General features: G+C 64.4%; 2 protein-coding genes and 1 long non-coding RNA gene across 19 annotated transcripts in view; 1 reads left to right on the forward strand and 2 right to left on the reverse strand.

Annotated features, from left to right (window-relative positions):
- PLXNB2 (plexin B2) overlaps positions 1-4,905 on the reverse strand; it is a 29,937-nt gene extending 25,032 nt beyond the window's left edge. For 6 of the 9 annotated variants that reach the window (XM_036865330.1, XM_036865329.1, XM_036865328.1 and 3 more), the window contains exon 1: positions 4,788-4,885. The gene's annotated coding sequence lies outside the window, so the exon portion shown is untranslated. Of the gene's footprint in view, positions 1-4,787 lie in introns of all 9 variants that reach the window. The other 3 variants (XM_036865321.1, XM_036865318.1, XM_036865323.1) reach the window with 2 other exon arrangements.
- A 3,490-nt stretch (positions 4,906-8,395) lies between these two features.
- DENND6B (DENN domain containing 6B) lies at positions 8,396-19,764 on the reverse strand. Of its 9 annotated transcripts, none has more exons than XM_036866904.1 (20): positions 19,499-19,764; positions 14,019-14,057; positions 13,905-13,947; positions 13,180-13,292; positions 12,662-12,742; positions 11,986-12,046; positions 11,785-11,864; positions 11,634-11,696; positions 11,302-11,357; positions 10,601-10,723; positions 10,423-10,518; positions 10,210-10,304; positions 10,032-10,097; positions 9,835-9,899; positions 9,651-9,740; positions 9,503-9,556; positions 9,038-9,162; positions 8,845-8,947; positions 8,627-8,701; positions 8,396-8,545 (listed from the first exon to the last, which is right to left on the reverse strand). In XM_036866904.1, the coding sequence occupies exons 1-20, from the start codon at positions 19,658-19,660 to the stop codon at positions 8,423-8,425; spliced, it is 1,713 nt and encodes a 570-aa protein (XP_036722799.1). In that variant the 5' UTR covers positions 19,661-19,764; the 3' UTR covers positions 8,396-8,422. The 9 variants fall into 9 exon arrangements, with proteins under 9 accessions (XP_036722799.1, XP_036722798.1, XP_036722796.1 ...); XM_036866903.1 differs by having other exon boundaries at positions 9,053-9,162; positions 11,986-12,091; XM_036866901.1 differs by having other exon boundaries at positions 11,986-12,091.
- Positions 14,726-16,091, forward strand: LOC118902499. The gene is made up of 3 exons (XR_005021569.1): positions 14,726-15,563; positions 15,680-15,767; positions 16,045-16,091. It is a non-coding gene; the product is annotated as an uncharacterized LOC118902499 (long non-coding RNA).
- Positions 19,765-20,506: the final 742 nt, after the last annotated feature.

Consider the following 20,506-nt stretch of genomic DNA (forward strand, 5'->3'; position numbering starts at 1 on the left):
TGCGAGCGGGACAGCAGCCACCTTCCCTGGGGAGGGCAGCAGCCTCGCCGCGGCAGTGTCCTGGGCCCTGGCCCTTCTCCAAAGCAGGCCCCCCCGCTCTGAGGACGCCCTGGGCTGGGGCTGGGGGCTAGAATCCACATTCAGGCCCAGAGCCCACACCTCTTAATGGTCCGGGAGCTTACCTCCCATGGCCGGGTCCACACCCCCTGGCCACCCCAATCCTGCCGCTCGTGCCACAGGCCCCCTTGTACCCCAAGACAGACCCCTGCTCCCTAACCTATCAGGGCTGTCCCCAGACCCCTTCCGCACCCCTCCCTCCAGCACTCAAGGACCCAGGTGGGCACCAAGCCAGTCACCCTCTTCCCACTGTCACCCACGCTGCACGTCCGGCTGTGGCCGAGGAGCCGCCTCAGCCTTCAGCCACCAGCTTGGCGCCGGGCAGGGTGCCTGGAGGGGAGCTGATGGCGCCCCCCAGAAAAGCCCCAATCAACCCAGGGCCCGTGCCCTGCACAGGTGGCGTGCTGGCTCAGGGGGCCCAGAGCAGAGCCGGAACTGTCCCTGCCTCGGGAGCAGACGCCCCTGCCAGACTCTGTGTTGACACAGGTGGCCTTCTGCAGGGCTGACATCAAACCTTTTTCCTCTTTCTTGCTCTTCCTGAGGAGGGGGTCCAGCGGGGGCAGCGTCACAGAGATCTGAGCTCGAGATCTGAGCTCGACACGGTGCCCCTCCTCCCAGAACCCCCCATGGGAACTGCCGGCCAACTGCACCGAGGGCTCTGGTCTCCACATCCCGAAGGGACGAGTGCAGGGCAGGGCTGATGCCAGCGCTGGGGTCAGAATCCAGGCTGCACCCAAAGGCTTCACTCTTGCTCCCATGGTCCCCAGGCCAGGACTCACCTGGCACCAGGATGGAGAACTGCCAGGTTTCAGAAATCACGTGATCTTAGGGGCTGAGGATGGAGGCACCAAGCTGAGCCCTCTTCCCAGATGCCCCACCCCCAGCCCAGGAGAGCACCTCCTCTGCCTAGTGCACAGGGGCACCAGGCACTCGGGTGGGCCAGCGGCCAGCCCACCGGGCGGAAAGCTGCCAGTCACGGTGGGAGCAGTGCTGGGGGAGCCACTCTCCGTGTGAAGGGGGCGCTGAGCTGCAGATGGGGGACCAAAGAGTGACAAAGGGTGGGAAATAGGACCCCAGCTCCAGGTGGGGGACCAGCCCTGGGCTCCTCCCTGTGACCGGAGGGGCAGACCGACAGGTGTGCCCCTGGCCACCACGGGCTCCGTCTGGGGTTCTGGGTCCAGTCACTGTCACAGGTTCGTGAATACCACAGGGGTAGGCACTGGGGGCAGGACAGCAGAGGCCCTGCCCCACCCTTCGGAAGCCCTGCCGGATGGGAGGGAAGGGCTGGGAGCAGCTGTGCCCCGCTCTGGCTCGGGGGCCCAGGAAAGGGCAGGATTCTTGCCTGGTCAGCAGGGGCAACGAGGTCCTCAAAGCCCCAGGGACAGAGGGAAGCAGGAGCCCATCAGAGGATGTGAAATCACGGAAGGGAAAACCATGAAGGGACCACATGTGGCCTGGAGAAAAAAAGGGAAGCACCAGTGCTTCCCCCAGCCCCCATGCACCCCAGTGCCCCCCACCAATTACAGGCCACCAACCACGGGTCCAGCCTGTAATTTGAGACCAAAGACATTTAGAGGCCCCACCCATCCCACCCCACCCCAAACACAAATAGCCATTAGCCTCAGGGGGAGGGACTCTGCCCAGCCCCCACTGCCAACTAGGGACTGGCCCCCAGTGAACCTGCATCCAGCTCAGCTGGGAGACCAGCCTGGGTTGAGTTCTGGCAGGTCTGATAGCTCACCTCCTCCCCTGACTGCTTTCCCCACACCCTGGTCCAGGGCAGGCTCTGGGCCCAAGAGGCTCTTCAGCAGGGAAGAAAAGCTTATTCCCCCCACCCAGGAAGCCAAGGCAGGAGGCTGGTGCCTGTTGCTGCAGCAGAAAGGACTGAGGCCTGACGTGAGTAAGAAGGACACAGAAGGAGGACCAGAGGACCCGGCACCTCAGCGCGGATCTGCCCAGACCAGAGAAGGGGCCATGGGGGAGGGCACTGAAGCCACAGCCTGTCCCCACCAGTTCACTCCCCTGGTCCCAGGGCTTCACCAGCTCCGGCCCCCAGGATGCGAGTTCAAGGCAGGGAACAGGACATCACGATGTCCCCAGAATGGCCCAGGTCCTGGGACGGCTCAAGTGCCTGCAACCAAGCTGTCCAGGGGGAGGGGCTCGTGCCATATGGATCCGTCCCCAGGCTGCCGGCCCACCCCAGTGCCTTCCAGTCCAATCTCTTCTGCTCTACTCACCTGGGCTGAGGCCAGGCCCCTGGGTTTCCTGCACGCTGCCCCAGCTGCCAGCTCTGCCTCGCAGCGTGGCCCCTACAGGGGCCCCCTACATGCACACATGCCTGGGGGACCCTGGGGACCCTGGGGGCCCAGGCGGCAGAGGCAGCATCCCAGGCGGCTCCTTGCATCTCTGGCCTGGGGCTCCTCACCTGTGGGACCCCCTCCCCTATGGGATCCTTCACCCGCGGGGTGGACTAACAGGCGCCACATCCAAGTTGGGTGGGGACGTGGGGGTGAGGGCTGGGCTGTCCGAGGGGCTTGGAGGGAAGTGATGCATCCGTCAGCTGCTGGTTAGTGAGTCAGTCAAGAGGCAGGAGAGCGGCCAGAGATTCGGCCCGAGGGAGACCCCAGTGCCCCACCGCTCTAAGCAGCCTAAGTCACGCCCCTACCTGCCCCGCCACCCCAGGGAAGCGCCACACAGGTGTAAGTAACCGGCCCAAGGTGTGTCCCTGAACCCAGAGCTGGAGGGCAGCCACACAGGACTCCCTGGGCCCCCAGAACAGGAGTCTAGGACTCCTCCTGCCCCACGGCCTCCACCGGGGGGCCTGGGCCCACTCCAGCCTCACTGGGCGGGGCCTGCTGGGGCCGACCTCGGGCGTTCTCCATCTCAAGGGTGACGCATCCCCTCCCACCCCGCCCCCGACCGGTCTGAGCAGCCACGGGAGGTGGTGGAGCTGCCCAGACTTGCCCGTCCCTCCCTTCTGGGGCTCTCAACCCACGGCCCCGGAAGTGGATCTCTCTCCCACGGCTGTAGCCTCCCCCAGCTCTAGCCTCCCCCCTTGGGTGGCTGGACACGGCTGGATAATCCAAAATAATTCCTTCTTGGCAGGCGGCCGGCGGGGGAGGGGGGACTTGCATTCCAAACCCTTGTTTTTCTCTGTAACTTCCCTCCCCTCTTGGAGCAAGGAGCCCCTGGCCAGACCTTAAGCCTCCCCCTACCCGGCAGACAGAGGTGGGCCCCCTATAGGTACGGTGGAAAAAGGTGACAGGCTCAGATCTGCCGAGACCACCTGCTCGTCCTCAGTCTTCTCTGGGTATTTCTAAAAGCTGACACGCCATAAAAAACACCCAACAGGCTCAGGCAGGCCGATGCTGACCCTTCCCTCCCAGGACCCTCACCTCAGAGCAGAAGAACGCCTCCCCCCCACACACACCCCGGCAGCTGTCCAGCTCTCAGACTCTCCCCTCTGTGCCCGGGGAACATCCCGCACGGGGTCAGGCTGAGAGCTCCCACCCCTGGGGGCCGTGCTCTCCCATCTCCACGGGGCCCGGCCCGGGCGTGTGTGGGGCACACAGGGGCTGCAGTTAGACATGACAGGGGCTCCCCAGGGCAGGCACAGAGAGCCCTCCGAGCTCCAGAACGTTCCACTGGCTTTGGAGTCAAGCTTCACCCCTAGTCTTGACCCCCACCACAGGCCCAGGGCACGGATAGACCCCTTCCTTCCTTTTCCAAGTTGCTGGGAAGAGGAGGCCAATGAGTGGCAGGAAGCTCTGAGGCTCTTGGGCTCAGGGACCCCCCTCGTATCTGCCAAGCAACCTGAGCACAGATGGGTGGGAAGGGCCCATCTAGGAGGGCTTCCTGCAGGAGGCTGCACATAGAGGGGCAGGGGCCTGGCAGTGAGTACAGAGACTTCCTGTACTCACTTCCTGGGTCCCAGAGTGTCCACCCAAACACCACACCAACAAACACTGGGAACTGTGGGAGCCGGCTCTGTGGTGAAGCAGGCCCAGGGCCACCAGGACTTGCCAGGTGCTGGTGCTGGTGCCAAGCCACCCCTAGTCCCAACTGGGAACCCTGCACCCGCCTTCCAGCCCGGCCAAGTGCAAACCAGGGGCTCCCAGGGTGGTCCTGGCTTATGCCCGCCTCACAAGTCCCCAAGGGGTTTGGGGGCTGCCACGGCCTGACCGCGGGCCCAGCTCCCTGGGGAAAGCCGGGGCTCGGCCACCCCAGGAACCAAGGCTGGGTGGGCGCGGGCCTGGAGCTCTTGTACAACAGGGCCGATCTCCGCCCTGTGCACGGATCCCGGTGGCTGGAGGGGCAGCGGGCATGAGCAGGGAGGGAGGATCGGGACCGAGAAGCAGTCCGAGCGGCTCCGGAGGGACGCGGGCGGCGGGAGAGGGCGCGGCGCCCGGCTGGGGACCCTCTGCCGGGCCAGGCCCGCTGCCCTCGGCGCCGCGGGCCTCGCCCGCCACCTGGAAGAGCGCGAGGCGGGAGCGGCCCGGCCCCGGCCGGCCGGACGCACCGCCGGCGGCCGAAGCCCGAGTCTCCCTCTGCGGGGCGGCAGCCGCCCGGGTCCCCGCGTCCCGAGCGCCGCAGGCCAGGGCGGAGCGGCGCTGACGGCGGAGCCCCCACTGGCGCGGCCGCCCCGCGGGCCCCGTACCCCATTCCCGTACCTGCTCGTCTGCCGCCGAGGCTCGATGGCGCCCGTGCCGCGATCGGCGCTGCGCTGCGGCCAGCGCGGCTGCCATGGAGACGGGCCTTTGTGTGGCCGCGGAGGGGCCGGAGCGCGCGGGAGCAGCGGCCCCGCCCCCGGCGGGGGAGAGGGGGAGGGAGAGGGGGAGGGAGAGGGAGAGGGAGAGGGGAGGGAGAGGGGAGACAGAGAGGGAGAGGGGAGGGGGGTGTGGGGAGGGAGAGAAGGGGGGCCCGCCGGGCGGAGCGCTCCCCGCGCGCCCCCCGCGCGCCCCCCCGCGTCCCCGGCGCCTGGCGGCCGCAGTGGACAAATACGCCGCGTCGCCCGGGGAGGTTCGGCCCGGTCCGCGTCCGGGTTCGCGCCAGAGGAGCCCAAGTCTGGGCTCTAGGGGAGAACGCCGGCAAGACCGAGGTCCCCGGCACCCCGACCCTCCGACTGGGGAACAGGCCGGCCACACCCCTACCCTTTGGGCGGTTGGGGGCTGCTGGGCCTTGTCCCCCAACCTCCGAGGGGAAGAGGACGCCTGCCCTGAGTCCCCTCACAACACGTCCTTGGCCTCCAGCGCCCTCCTTCCCCCGCCTCCCTCCCGCCTCCCTCCCCCCACACCCAGGACCCGTCAACCCCTGCTGAAGTGCTTGGAGGTGGGTGGTGAGACCGAGCCTCTCCCTGGGGCGTCCAGCTCTGGACTAGAGCTTGCCCCACTTCTGGCCACTCCAGCCCCCATCAGCCCTGGTCCTGATGCCCCTGGCCGCTCACACCACAACTCGAGCAGAGTTGGGGACCCCTAGGGGGCCAGCTCTCCTGTGCGCTCCTGCTCCCAGCAGGACAGTCTGCAGTCACAAGCCCCGCTGTGCCGAGCAGCAGCTGGGGACCCAGGGAGGACGTGGGGCCATTCCCCAGCCCTAACCTGCACTCCCACACTGGGACCCCCCTTCCTTGGGCACCTGCCCTCCACCCAGACGTTCCCGTTCCCGGCAGAGAGCCCACTTGCTCCTGCCCACCCCACCCAGCCCGGGCCTGGGACCTGCCCCCGATGCTCAGGAACGCCCCACTCAGGTGAAGCCACTGGAGAGGGTCAGCTCACTAGTTCTTTCTGCTACCCCCCCACCCCCAACCAGCCAGGCCACGCCTTCACCCCTTTAGCCCTGAACCCATCCACACCAAGGCCCACCCAACGGCCCACCAAGAGGACCCTAAAGTTACCAGGCTCTGATAGGGATGCCAACTTTTTATCAGAAAAGGAAGTTAAAAGACAAGTATTGTGTCACAGGACATTTTAATAGCAAAGATGTGGGAAGTCCACCATCCCAGACTAAAGCGGAGTCTTTAAATAGAGTGCAGGAAGCTTGGGGGTGAAGACCGTCCTTCCTGTCCCTGGGTCAGCCTACTGCCCTCCCACCCCCATCCCGGCCACCACACCAGGCCCACACACAACCCCCAAAAGCAGGCGGCTTCACACACTGGCCGCCGACCACAGCGCCCTCTTGGACCACTGGTTCCTGCCCGCCCAGGCCCTCTGTCCACGGGGCTCTGGTAGGTGGTGGGTCTGCCTCTTTTGACCCTCCTGCCCCTCCCTCCCTCCTCACTGCCTGTCCCCACCCTGGTGGGGGGACAGAGGCTCAGCCCAGCCGGAGCTGACCTGATCCTGAGAGGGAACCCGGGGGCTCATGGGGGAGACGATGGAGTTAGCAGGACTCCACCCCCGGCCCACACCCGCAGGCTACGCTGTACTCAGAGGCCTCGTCTGGGCAGGGGGGTCAGGCTGTGAGGAGGAGGCCCCTCCACAGCCCCAGGCACCCCAGGGGAGGGACCTCCTCCCACCTCTACCCTTCAGCTTTGGATTCCACCCTGGGCAGTGTTGCCCACCCTGCCAGGCGTCCCTCCCCCGACATCCCCCTGCACCAGTGTTCCTGAGGACAAGCCGCTGTGAGGGGCTGCTGCATGGACTCAAGCAGAGTCCTCGAGGGAGGATGCAGGGATTCAGGGGAATCTGGTTGTGCCTTCCTGGGTTGATGGAGGCAAAAGTCCCTGAGGGCTTTGCGGAGGCCCCCTTGCAGCCCCTCCCCTGCAGCCCTCCATCACCTGCAGCCACCCTCAGAAAGCCAAGGGAGGGGACCGTGCAATGCGCTGGGGCACACCCCTCACGGCCCGTGGGCCGCCCCTCCAGGCCAGACAGCAGGGCAGGCTGTCCAAAGCGGCACTGGGGCCACAAAGTCCTTCCTCACTTGAGGGCCTCCAGCTTGTCTCTCCCTCTGCTGCCTCGATTCTGTCCTCTGACTGCAGTCACACACCAGGCCGAGCTCAGCTGTCTGCGGGCTGGGGACGCGCCGGGCTGTCCTAGGCAGTGGTCAGGGCCGGACCAGTCGACACTGGCGGTTCTGAGGCCAGCGCCTGCTGTCGTCTGGCGGCTCCACCGAAGCCCGCTTGGGAGGAGTGGCTGCGTCAGTGCTCCATCCCGGGACACGGACTGTGGGGATTCAGGAGAGAAGAGAAAGCCCCCCGCTCGGTCTGCCTCCCGCACCACCTCGCGCAGCCAGGACTCAGCTCAGGTTGCCGCCGAGGCCCACGCGGGCGTCTACGAGGCCTTGTGCCTCAGGTGAGGCGTCTGGGGTTGGATACGGTGGGACTGACCCAAAGGCCTGCAGCTCTGGGCCCACGCCTCACCCCCTGCCCCGCCACCCCCACCCCCCTCCGCCAGCTGGCAGTGCTGCCACTCTGTGCTGAGCTCTGATGGTGCTGATGGCAGCACCGGTGATTGCTTGGCCCAGCGCTCCAAGGTGTCACATGGGGGCGTGGATCCCTTCTGAGGGACTTTCGCTCCTTGCCGAGGAGCTTGGTGCCCCAAGGCCGCGGTGGCTGTGAAGGGCTCTGGCTGCAGGGGCCTGGTCAGGCTAGAGTCCAAGCCCCTCGCTGCCTGTGGGGCTGCATGGACACGGGGGCGACTCGAGGGCCTGCCAGCCGAGCAGCGGCGCAGGGCAGAGCGAACGGAGAAGGTGCCCAGTGGGGTGTCCCTGGAGTGGAACAAAGACAATGCCCTGGACCCGCCTGGCAGCCACGCGGGTCCTGGCGGCATCCCAGTGAACCACAGGGCATAGCTCTTCTCCGGGCAAAGTGGCTTCTCCCCTCCCACGCGATGACCGCAGGCGAGGTTCCCCCCTCAGCCCCCAGGCAAGACAGGCGGGGGGCGGGCTGTGTGAGGAGAGGGGTCTGCCTGTCAGCCGCCTCCTTCCGTCCTGAGCTGGGCAGCCTGGTGGGTCTAAAGGACGCATCAGATGCAACGCCTGGGCCTGCAGGGCTCGGGCAGATGGGCTCCTGGAGGGGTGCGTGGCCTTGGCCCAGATCAGATCAGCAGGGCTCACAGCCTGCCCCCCACCCCTGCCTAAGACCCTGGAGAGGGCAGGTGGGGCCCAGGGGGAGGGGAGGCTCTGCCAGCACGTGATCCGCCAACAGTCAGGGGCCAGGCTGTAGTTCCAAATGCCACCTTGTCTGCTGGGATGATGGTGGTGCCAGGTGGGGGGCCAGGGCCAGGGGCAGCCGGGAGCTTGGGTGGGGGAGCTCGTGCTTGACTGGGGGGAGGGAAGCTCGGCCAGACCCTGGCCCTGGGCCATGGGCCCCATCCTAGGGAGGGCACAGGACGACCTGCAGGTCCTTGGGCAGGGAGCCGATGACTGTCTCGATGTACAGCCGCGCCCGCTTCAGCGTCGCCTCCTTCACGGGGAGCTGGTGGCCCTGTGCCCGAACCTGCAGGGGCAGCGGTGGTCAGGGGCAGGCGACCTTCACATCTGGCTGGCCGAGGCGGGGCAGGGCTGGGAGGCATCTCACCAGCCTCTCCCGAAGTTTCAGGACCAGATCCACGACCTCCACCTCGGACTTGTCCTTCATCCAGATCTCGATGTTCTGCGGGGACAAGACGAGGCCATCCGTCGCCAAGGCCCTCGCCCAGCTCTGGGCCTGTGTCCGCCCCTCCCTGCACTCTCCTCCAGCCCCTGTTGGGGGCTCGCACCCCTCTGCGCTCTCCTGCGGCCAAGCGCCCCCCTCACCGCCTCACAGATGGCCTCGAGGTGCAGGGCCTCCAGCTTCTGGGCCATCTCTTTGTGCCGCTGTCGGTACCAGCCATCAAAATGGGGGGACTTGAAAAACCGCCTGCGGGGGGCAAGGGGCAGCAGCTGTGGGCTGACCCTGTGTGTTGAGGGATGGGCGCGGCCACCAGCAGCAGGAGCCCCAGGACCCTACCTACTGTCCGCCCACCTGTAGAGGCCCAGCCGGTCGCCCTTGAGGAGGCAGGTGAGCTGGGGCCCCGAGTGCTCCAGGCTGCGCAGGAAGTCGTCCTGGTGGAAGGGGTGGATCTGGGGAGGGGTCTGAGACAGGGGCTGGGTGAGCCTGGGTGCTGGGGGGGGCACGGCCTCGCAGGCCCCGTGCCTTGGCTGGTCAGGACCCTCCCTAGGGCACTTGGCAGACACACCCCTTGTGTGTCCCCCAGCCCCCACCCTGCAGGGACAGATCCCAGGGTGACCCTTCCCAGAGAAGAGGGCCTCGAACCCCTCCCCTCTCCATGTGGCCCGCATTTCTCTTCCCTGTGAGGGCCACCTGCAGGTGTGGTGGGGACGGGCTGGCCCCAGGGGCTCCTGCACCCCCCCCGCCCCCCCCCCCAAAGGATCGGCATAGGGCCCATCCTCCCAGCCCCTCCCTGGACCACACCTTCCAGGGCGTGATGCTCTTCTGCAGGGGCATGAGGCTGGCCATGTAGTGCTCCTGGGGGGGAAGGGGAGTGAGTGTGGAGTCTGGGCCACAGCCTGCTGCCTGCCCCTCCAGCCCGGCCCCCTCCTCCCCGCCGGCCGGGCCTCACCAGAGGGCTGAGGAAGCTCTGCGTGAGCTCCAGGAGGTGCCGCCTCAGCACTGCAGTCTGCACGTCCGACGGCCGCTTCTTCTGCAGGCCCTGGGGGGCGAGGGCTGAGCCACAGCAGGCCGGCTGCGCCCCCTTCACACACCGAGCCCAGCTTCCCCGCCCCCGGAGCGCCCCCCAGCGGTACCTTAAGCAGTCGTCTGAGCAGGGCCTTGTCTCGGTGGAGGTAGGTCATGTACGCAGTGTAGAGGCCTGGGGAGGGCAGAATGGCAGCGCGCTCTCCTCGGGGGCGGGCACCCCCTTCAGCTGTGCCAGTACATTTGCCCGCCCCACCCCGCCCCAAGGCGTGTCTCTGGGTCCCGGGAGGAGAGGAGGGGCACAGACCTGGCTTGGTGTCCAGGGTCTTCAGCCTTGAGGGCTTTTTCAGTTTGACCTGCTTGGGAAGGTCCCCTACAAGACACGCCCCATGGCCGGGCCTCAGGGTCTCGGTTCTGCCTCCGCAGGCTCAGACCCGGCGAGGCCCGCGTTCCCAGGACCCTTGGGCGGAGGCTGGGGGCCTCACCTGGCATCTTGGGCTCCCCGATGCGGAGAACGTGGGGCCAGTGCTGGAGCGTTTTGATAAAGAAAGGGTTTGTGACTCCCAGGACCACGCTTGGTCTAGAGAGAGAGAGAGAGAGAGAGAGGGAGAGAGAGAGGGAGGGAGGGAGGGAGGAGAGGCAGACGCAGGCGCAGGGCACAGGGTGCAGGGCGGGCAGGCGGGCAGGGCGGCACTTACGGGGCCTGCGTGCGCGTCGTGAACTCCTTGAACTCGCTATCGTGGACGGTGAAGTAGGGGCGGTAGTCGCAGCAGAACTTGAGGGGCTGCAGGCAGCTGTGGGGAGGGACCCGCAGGGACAGTGAGTTCGCAGGGCTGGTCCAGGGCCCCCGGCCCCTCGCGTTGCCGCCCAACCCACCTGGTCAAGGCCAGCACCATCTCCGAGGACACGGCGGGCGAGGGCGCCAGGACCAGCAGGGGCTCCCCGAGGAGCATGAGTTCCCACAGCAGCTGCACGTGGGCCAGCACGGGCCGGAAGCACCTGGGCCGGCGGGGGCGTTGGGGAGGCCGGGTGGGAGGCTCCCCAGCCCTTGCCCACCTGCCCCCACCCAGGCCCAGGCAGGCCCTGTCTGGGTGAAGGCTGGGCCTCACTCCAGAGGGAAGGCGGCGGTGAGGCCTTGTGAAGATGCCGAGGGCGTGTCCGGGGCACTCCCCTGCCACCCGGTTCTGACCCTCCACCTGTGCTGCCTGGCCTCGCGCCCCCGCCATGCCTGAAACCGACAGCCCTGGCTCCCGCTGGGCCCAGCACGGGGCCAGAGGGTCTCCAAAGGTGGGGTCCTCTGCTGGCCCCCCCCAGAGGGCACCTCTGGCAGCATCTCCCACCACAGCTGCTCCCTTCCCTGCACCTGCCTGCCAGGCCCTGACTTCCTGCCCCCGGTGCTCACTTCCTCTGGGGGCAGACATCGGGGCACCGGGCTCCTCTTCTGCGTGACTCTCCCTCTCAGAACGGGCTGGGGGCTAACTCCTGACGGCCCCCAGCGCCCCCGCCCCCATGGGCCTGAGCCTCCTGGGATCACTCATCACCTACCGGGGCAGCAGGTGGTGGCCTGCCGGGCTCACCTGAACAGGTCCAGCTCATGGACACTGGTGAGGACGACCGGGGCTGGTAGCAGGTTCTGAGAGGAAGGGTGGGTGGGGTCAGGCCGAGGGGGAGGATGGCACCCCACAAGCCCCGAGCAGCACCGGTCACCCCGGGAGAGTCCCGGGGGCCGCAGTCCCTACCCGCATGCCTCCCCGCGCCCCACGGCCCTGCACGGAGACGCAGGTCCCTGTGTCTGGGGTCTGGCCAATCCCCAGGGCCCCCAGCAGGTGAGGTGGCGAGGCCCAGGCAGGTGGGAGGGTTGAGGGTTGAGGCAGGTATGGGGCCACCAGCCTGGGAGCAGGGCGCCCACCTCGTGGCTGCACTGCTTTGGAGGACCGGATTCAGGCTTGTCTGCCCTGGATGGGATGTGCACCTATGGGTGAAGGAAGCAGCTGCCAGTGGGGCCGGGTGGGGTGTCGACATGTGCTGGGGCCATCGCACCCCAGCCAGCCAGCCCTCACCTGCAGGATGACGCCCATGACAGGCAGGTTCAAGGTCTGCCCCGGCACAGGGGCCGGCCACTGGTCAATCTCATCGCAGACTGCGAACACAGGTGGCCAGCGTCAGAAGCCTGTCCTGGAGAAAGCTGCCCGCCGGAGCCACCAGGAGCTACAGCTGGGATGGCGACGAGGCAGCTCTGGCAGCGCCTGCCGGCCACTCACCCGCTTCCAGGCAGGGCGCCAGCTTGTCGAAGTACTCTGGGGCGACCAGGCTCAGCAGCGCCTGGAACAGCCGGACGAAGGGCAGGCGGGACACCAGCACCAAAGACTGCAGGGCCCGGGGCCGGTGAGATGTCGCCCCAGCCCCTTGGGACCCTGCGGGGACCCCTGAGGCCCGGCTCATCCAGGGTCGCCCAGGGTAGGGTGTCCCACCGACTTCCCAGGAATGGCCTGACGTAGGACTCCAGGCTATTAGAAAACCCCAGGTGTAGCAGGGCAGGGCTGGACCCCAGGCCTTCAGAGGGAAATGCACGTGGCCAGGATCATGGGATGGTCTCCCGGGGCTCAAGCAGCTTTTGCTTTTGGTGTCTGAGTTCAAGACTGAAGTCGTCCTAATCTTGAAAGTGTGACAAGGGCCCCCCTCCTCCCGCAGCGAGGCGCAGGGAGGCCTGGGCCAGAGACCGGGCTGGGCGAGGGAGGGGCAGCGGAGCCTGTTCCCCAGAGGCCGCCCCCGCCCCCAGGTGGTGCGGTGGCCCCCGCCCAGGGCCGAGTGGCTAGGGCTGCGGAGGGGTGGGTGCTCCTGGAGGCTCAGGACCCCCCCCCCCGACCATCAGCCTCTCCTGATGGCTGCTGGGCCCCAACTCTCAGCGGGGCCACCCCAGAGCAGCCAGCAGCTCACCTTCTGGAAGTAGCCCCTCTTCACGGAGCTGTCCTTCACCTGCCTGAAGTACACGTAGCCAAAGTAGTGTGCCGGCTCCCTCTGGAAGGAGGGGTATCGGCCAGGCCGCGCCCACTTCTCACGCTCCCTCCTGCCCCCTCGGACCCCCACGCAGGCTGGGGTCTGCCTGGGAGTCACGGCCCGGAAGGCTGGCAACCGCTCTCCAGGGACATCTCCGCAGACACAGTGGTCAGCGGTTCAGGGGCCCGAGAGCACCCGCAGGCGTGCACCGGCCTCTGCACACCCAGCCACGCCCTGGCGCACACGTGGAGCACAGGAAAAGCTCCAGGGACCCTGGCAAGTCCTCAGAAGCGCTGGCCCACCCCCAGTCGAGGCTGGGGTGCCGGGCCAGGCTGCGGCAGTTGGAGACCCTGCTGGCTGGGGCTGGCCAGGCGCCTGCCTTGAAGGGGCCGCTCACGCCCGCCTGACCCTGGCCTGCAGGGGGAGGGGAGGAGTGGTGGAGAGGCAGCCCGGCTCACCTGCAGAGACACGGGGGCCCCACTGTCACAGTGCCTGTCATCCGTGTGCCAGGGGCGCCTCTGCCCTCCACACTGACGAATGCGGAAGCTGAACTGAGTATCCCCGAGGCAGCCTGGGGAGGAGGTGGTCCCCTCACGCTGTGTCCGGGTTGGGCTGGAGCCTCTCCTGCCAGCATGTGGGGCGGGGGGCCAGGGAGGGGGCGAAGCCTCTGCCGGGCTGCAAATGCCTCAGAAAAGCCCAGCCCTCCGGCTCTGTGTCTCCCGACAGAGGTCCCCGTGTCCTAGATTCCCGCACCTAAGGGTTTAAACTCAGCCCACAGAGAAGCACAGCCACAGCCCCGCAGCGCGCGCACTGTGGGCAAGCAGAGGCGGGGGGTCACGTGTGGCCCGGCGTAGCCTGCCCGGGGCGGAAAACCAGGCCGGCCTGGACACCCGAGCCCCGGAGAGGAGCAGAGGCCAGGACCCAGCTCCTGGTGACCCCTCTGCAGGGGTGAAGGAGGCCAGAGACCCCACTGCCCAGAGACACCTCTTTCCACGGGAACCGGGGAAACTGGCTGCTGCGGCCTGGGGCTCTGGCTGTCTCCCTGGAGCGGGAAGCGGGACCGGGGCTCACAGGCTGTGCAGGCCTGGACGCAGGGGCTCCTGGGCAGCCTCATCGCCCTCCTTCTCCTTCTCCCCACAGCCCCCGAGAGACACCCAGGCCGGGGCGAGGAGGGGTGGCCTACCTGAGTGGGAGTCGGGAAAGGACAGGTAGCAGATGCTGCTTTTCTGAAACACAGGAAAGCCAGTGAGGGCCTGCTCCCCGGGTGAGGGCTGCTCCTGGGAGGGCTGGGACCCACCTCCTTGTCCGTGAGCTGGAAGTCACTGGGGTACACCAGCTGCAGGGGACACAGAGCACTCGGTGACGGGGGCTTGGCAGGCTTGGTGCTGGGCTGCAGGTGTGTCCCCCCCCCCACCTCCCAGTACTGTCAGACCCTCTGGCTCTCTGCTGACCCCTCCTCCTCCCTTCAGGGCTCCAGCCCCCTGCCCCGCCTCCCCAGGCCCCTCTCGGTCCGAGGCCACTCCTGGCCTCCATCCTTCCCTTTTCTTGGCCAGCGCACAACTGGGTGAGCTCCTCGACCCCCTTCTCACACCCCTCGCCCTCAAGGCCACTCGCCCAGACTGGGCCTCCCTGCCCCCATGTCCCGACGGTCTGTCCCCATAGCCTCCTCTCCCGCCTAGAGCGGCTGCAGGGCCCTGCCTGCTGGCCCCCACCTCCTGTACCCTCTCAGCGCTCCGAACCCAACCCCCCCCAGCCAGAGGGTCTTAGGCTCTGCGGCTCCTCTGGGCCTGCTCTTCCAGACGGCCTGGCCAGCCTCCCCATCCCGTCTTAACTCAGACGTTGCCCGACACTGGCACCCTTGCCTCTGAGCATCTTCACTCCAACCCCTGCTACTCAGGGGTCCGGGAGCTTCCGGCCTGCTCCCCGCTTGGAGTGTGACCCCTAGAGTACCCAGGCCCCTGGAGTGTACAGTGAGCTGACCAGCTGGACAGGCTCTACCTGGGAGACGGGCCACACTCTAGGGGAGCCAGTAGCCCTGCACACAGGCAAATGGCCGGAATGGATTTCTTTGCAGGAAACGGAAAAGGCAGGGAACCTCCAGAGCCCTCACTCCCTGCAGGCCCCCAGGTGTCTCCTGGGGACCTGGTGTGCCTTGGGCGTCACTGCTGCCCTGGCCCGTGCTCAGATGCAGCAGGACGGCTCTCCCAGGAAGCGGCTATGCTGGGAGCCAGGAGCTGAGGGCCTGCATGCGCGGCCCCCTCCTCACTCTGTCGGCCAAACTCCCATGCGGAGGAGGACTTGGGTTTTGGCTGACATGAGGCTTCTTCTGGGGTGTGCCCTGAACCCCCAGATGGTAAGGTACTGTGCCCTGGGTCTTGCACTGTTGTAATAATGTAGCTTCTGTCTTTGTTTGCTCTGGGCTCGCTGCTCTGGGCCTATTCTGTCTCCTCCGCTGCCACCAAGTGTCCTAAGGACAGGGACCGTGTCCCCAGGTACTTCTGCCTCCCAGCCCCTGGCAGGGAGTAGACCCTCACCAAATACTGTACAGGCACACCTCGTTTTATCACACTTTGCTTTATTGTGCTTCGCAGATGTTGCATTTTTTACAAAATAAAGGTTTGTAGCAACCCTATAGGTGCCATTTTTCCAACAACACTTGCTCACTTTGCATCTCTGCATCATATTCTCGTAATTTTCACAATATCTCAAACTTTTTCATTATTATATTTGTTACAGTGACCTATGATCAGTGATCTTTGATGTTACTGTTGCAAGAAGATTAACAACTCACTGAAGGCTCAGATGATAGCACTTTTTAGCAGGAAAGTACTTTGAAATCAAGGTATCTACATTGTTTTTTAAGATATAATGGTATTTCTTGCATACTTAATAGACTACAGTCTAGTGTAACCATAGAACTGGGAAACGAGCAAATCTGTGTGACCTGCTTTACTGCAGTCGTCTGGAACCGAACCTGCAACATCTCCAAGGTGTGCCTGTATTTGTGGAGTGCGTGAAAACATGTCTCCAAAGAATAATGGAACAGGTGGGGCATGTGGAAATCTCAAGGAGATGTCAGCTAAGGAGGCACCAAGAAGGAAGGGCCAAGAGGAGGGAGGGGAGCCAGCCAAACAGTATTTGTCTGTGGGGCGGACCCACAGAGGTACCTTGAGATGGCTCCAAGAGAGGAGGGGCCACGGGACCACTCGGGCCCCTGCGTGTCCTTGTTGAGAAGGGCAGAGGAAAGGCGGGTGCCTGGCAGCGGGGGCAGGGCCACAATGGGCCCTCGGTGCTGAGGTCAGGGGTCTGAATCTGGTCTGCAGTCACAGGAGTTTTGTAGCATCTGAGGAGGCTCCACAGCCACGCCCAGGGCTCCAAGTTCACTGTTCACAAGCTGGGAGCAGAGCTGGAGGGACGGCCCTGCCTGACTGAGGAGAGGAATGGAGCAGACCCTCAGAGAGGGGCAGAGAGCGAGGAGTCTGCCGCACGATGAACCCTGTGCCCTGGAACCACAGGGGTCTCGTCCTTTCCACAGGAGCCAGTCTGCAGGGGCTGCAGCTCCTGTAACCCAGTCGTCCCTGAGGAAGACAGATGCAGTGAGCCTCGCCTTGCTGGAGAAGGTACCTCTAGGAAAGTGCTTCTCGAAGGGTGGTGTGGCTACCCTAGGCTCCCAGAGGCCGAAGCTGCCTTTTTCACTCTCTTCTCACCGTGTGCAGTGCGGCTTCCAGAGGCTGTGACACAGGCCATCAAGGGGAACTGACTGAATCTGACGTGAAGATACAGCTGCCTTCTATTTGGCCTTTAAAAAGGGACGTAAAAGTGCCAAATAATGCCATTCTCCTCACTGAATTTGTTTTTGAAAATATGGTTATTTTTGTGGAAATATATATATTTTTAAAATAAATATGTATTTATTTATTTATTTATTTTTGGCTGCGTTGGGTCTTTGCTGCTGCGTGCGGGCTTTCTCTAGTTGAGGCGAGCAGGGGCTACTCTTCGTTGCGGTGCATGGGCTTCTCATTGCGGTGGCTTCTCTTGTTTACACATGGTATCCGTTGTTTTTTAAAATGGATTAATAAGCATTTTTAATTTTTCTGTTTTAACTTCTAGTATAGGAAACATCGATAGATACGACCCACATAAAAAGCCCCTTGGGACCCTCAGTACTTTTTTTTTTTTAAAGAAGCTGTTTTTTGTTTTGTTTTGTTTTTGTTTTTTTAAATTTTTTTTATAGCTACTTTATTTATTTATTTATTTATTTTTGGCTGTGTTGGGTCTTTGGTTCGTGCGAGGGCTTTCTCTAGTTACGGCAAGTGGGGGCCACTCTTCATCGCGGTGCGCGGGCCTTTCACTATCGCGGCCCCTCCCATTGCGGGGCACAGGCTCCAGACGCGCAGGCTCATTAGTTGTGGCTCATGGGCCCAGCTGCTCCGTGGCATGTGGGATCTTCCCAGACCAGGGCTCGAACCCGTGTCCCCTGCATTAGCAGGCAGATTCTCAACCACTGCGCCACCAGGGAAGCCCACCCTCAGTACTTTTGAAGACTAAAAGGATCCTGAGACTGGGCAGTGCAGGAGCTGCAGCTGGGAGGACACGGACACCTGGGAGAGGAGGGACCCTCTGGGCCCCGGGCCGCGGTTCACTGCATGGGCTTCTCGGGTCAGCGGGGATGCTGAGAGGAGAGTTTCCAAGGGCTGAGGCAGCGGTGCCAGGCCCTTTGCTCAGCTGATGTGCACAGCCTTGCCCGCTCTCCCCTCGTGTCTGATCCCTGCCTCGCCTGCAGGCTCCAGTGCACCGATGTGGGTGGGACCCCCCTCAACATACCCTATGCGCTCTAGGGGGTCCTGAACCACTTACTCTCTGCGTCTCTAGCACAGAACGTGAACTCCTGGTGGGCAGGGCCCTGTCATCGCATTCAGCTCTGTGTCCATGTGTCCAGCACCAGTACCGTGGGGCCTGGCTGGTGGCAGTTGCCCAATACTTGATTTATTGAATGAGTGAATGATTGGCTCCTTGCCTTTGCTTTCGCTGGCTTTTTTGGGGGAGGGGTTACCTGAAACAGCCCCCTCTCCCCTGCCCGGCTGCCTCCTTCTCATCCTCCAAGATATGGCCAAACCCCCATTCCTTCCTCTGAGCTGCATCTGTCCATGGAGTCTCCGTGATCCATGAGCTCCTGGAAGGCAGTCCCTGGGTCTTCCATCATGTCCCAGTGCCAAGCGCAGTGCCAGAGCCTCTGTGGTGCTCGGCCAGGCCAAGCCCGGAATAAGCGAGCGCAGGGCAGATGCTCCATGAGTGACTGTGGACGCAGCTGAAAATGACCCCTGATCTTCCCCATGATTTCCAGGGGAGAGAAGAAAGACAAGATGCAAACCTGATGAGCGTCGTGTGGTTGCACTGCCCGATTCCTGCACAGACTTGATGATTAGGAGGGGCCGTGGGTCCCCACAACACCCCCTCCCTGAGCTATACAGCCTCAGCAAAGCTCAGAAGCCCAAGCACATGGAGCCTTTAACAGTTCTTGCCTGAATGGTTAAGTCCTAGAAGATCATACATGAGAATGCCTTAAGGAAACAGTAGACTCTCTTGTGATTTTATTGGGAACAATTTGGGCACCAGTAGGAAGGTGGGCTCTGTGACGTTAGGCAAATCACCTCACCTCTCTGTGCTCAGGTCCCTGCGTCAAGTTAATTTGGTGCGCCACGTGGGGACTGGTGTGGTGGAATGGGGTCTCCACAGCGAGCTGGGCAGTGTCAGCCCTTGCCGTTTGTTAGGACTTGGGCTTCCCACAGCATCATGGAGTTCAGCAAGGCCTTGGAAAACACCCTCTCACCCTGACGCTGGCTTTCCAACGATGGCTATCAGCCTCATCTCAGCCAACTGCAGTCACGGGATGTGCCACCTCCGGGGTTCTCAGAAAGTTCCTTCTGACAGCGTGCTGAAGCGTACCTCCCAGCCTCCCCTGCCCTGATCAGCTCCATGGTCTATGTCATGGCCTTCAGGGCCTGGAGAAGACCATCCCCCCAGGCCTGCATTACTACAGAAGGCCTTCCTCCCTGAGTCTGTCATGTTTTCATCTACACCCACGTGGGTGGGGGTAGGGAAGAGTCTTGCAGGTAGTGGGGACACCCCAGGCTGGGTGGGCTGGGGGCAGTCAGTGAACAGAAAGATGGCTCTTGGGTCTGGTTGTGACCCGCAAGGGGTCTGGATCAGACTCTAAGTGAACAAGGAGGTTTCCAAAGATTTAAGCAAGAGAAACACAAATATTGGACTTGGGGGTACAGTAGCAGTGGTAATGAATCTGACAGCCCTGCTGTAGGCGGAGCCGTCAGCCTTGTCCCCGGATGGGATGTGGGGTGGAGGGAGGGGAGGAGTCAAGGGTGACCCCTGGGATTCTGGCTGGAGTAAATGAGGTTAGAAGGTATCATAGTGTGGGAAAGGCGGGGGAGAGGAGGGGAGAGGAGACAGCTTTTTACTGGGAGAAAAATCAAGAGTACCACTTTGGGTATCCGAAGTGCAGGGCTCTTCGTTCCTCCACCCCAAAGGGCGGTCTTGGCAACTTAACTTTTTTTCTTCTGCTTGGGAGCGCACCTTTCAGGAAGTGACAGGTGCAGGGTTTCTGGGGAGGAAGAGGCCACCTGGGGGGTCTGTCTGCCCGAAGGTACCTCACCTGCGGAGGGATTCCCGCCGCCCCTCGGCGATGCCTGAGCCACACTAGCCGGCGGCGACAGAGCAGGACCCGCCCTCCCCGGCCTCCCCCCGGCCCGCTGCCCCCCTCACCTCCAGCGCCTGGCCCAGCTCCAGGTCGAAGGTGACCACACACACGCACTCCAGCCAGGCCGAGAAGCGTGCCCAGGGTGCCCCCGGAGCCCGCGCTCCGCAGGACGGCGCGCCGAGGCGGCCGCGAGCCCGGTGGGGCCCGGCGGCCGACCCCTGGTCCATGGACCCGGCTACTGAGAACGGCCGCGCGTTGCCGGGGGAACGGCCCGAGGCGTTGCCGGGGGAACGGACTGGAGGCGGTTGCCTGGGCGCGCCCGGACCGCTCCGCGGAGCAGTCGAGTGGCCGTCGCGGACCAGAACGGCCCGGACGCGGCCTCGCACGCCCCTGGCGGCCGGAGGACCGCCGTGCGGCAGATCAGCGCCGAGCCCACCAAAGAGAAGGGACCGCGCGGGCCAGAGCGGCCCCAAGCCTGGAGGAGGGACTTCCGGCGGGGCGTGTGAGCCCGCGGGAAGATGGGTTAGGGCGGGGTCGCGGCCGCCGGGGACACCGTGAGGACGGGCGAAGTCGAGACTGGCCGGTACCTTACCCGGCCAGCTTTCCTAACCGGATTTCGTCGTTACGAGCTCCCATTCTACCAACTATCACACACAGATTCCAGCGATTCTGGGAGTCCCTCGAGATTTCTCCCTGGGGTCGCCTCCGGATATGGGGTCCTGCAGAGGGCTGTCACGTCCGGGGTTCGTGTCTGACCACTGGGGCATCTTTGTTTCCAATGGCCTGGTCGTCAGTGCGTGCAGACCCGCCCGCGCCAGTCCCCTCCTCGCTTCTTGCGTCCAGCGCTCTTCCACATTTTTCCGGGCCCCCTCTTGGGCTGCCTTGCACACTGTCCCAGACCTGTCTGTCGAAACCAGACACAGCGTATAACACACATAATTCGAGCCACCTGTGCCGTTTTATTTTCTGCTGCGGCGGCGAAGTGTGGCTGGGGGGGGGGGAGCAAGTCCCCCTCCCTCTTTGACGTCGCATCTCCTCCCTCCAGCATTCCTCTTGGCAGAGCCAGGCACCAG

The sequence above is a fragment of the Balaenoptera musculus genome, chromosome 10 (genome assembly GCF_009873245.2).
Source record: "Balaenoptera musculus isolate JJ_BM4_2016_0621 chromosome 10, mBalMus1.pri.v3, whole genome shotgun sequence".
Classification (NCBI taxonomy): domain Eukaryota; kingdom Metazoa; phylum Chordata; class Mammalia; order Artiodactyla; family Balaenopteridae; genus Balaenoptera; species Balaenoptera musculus.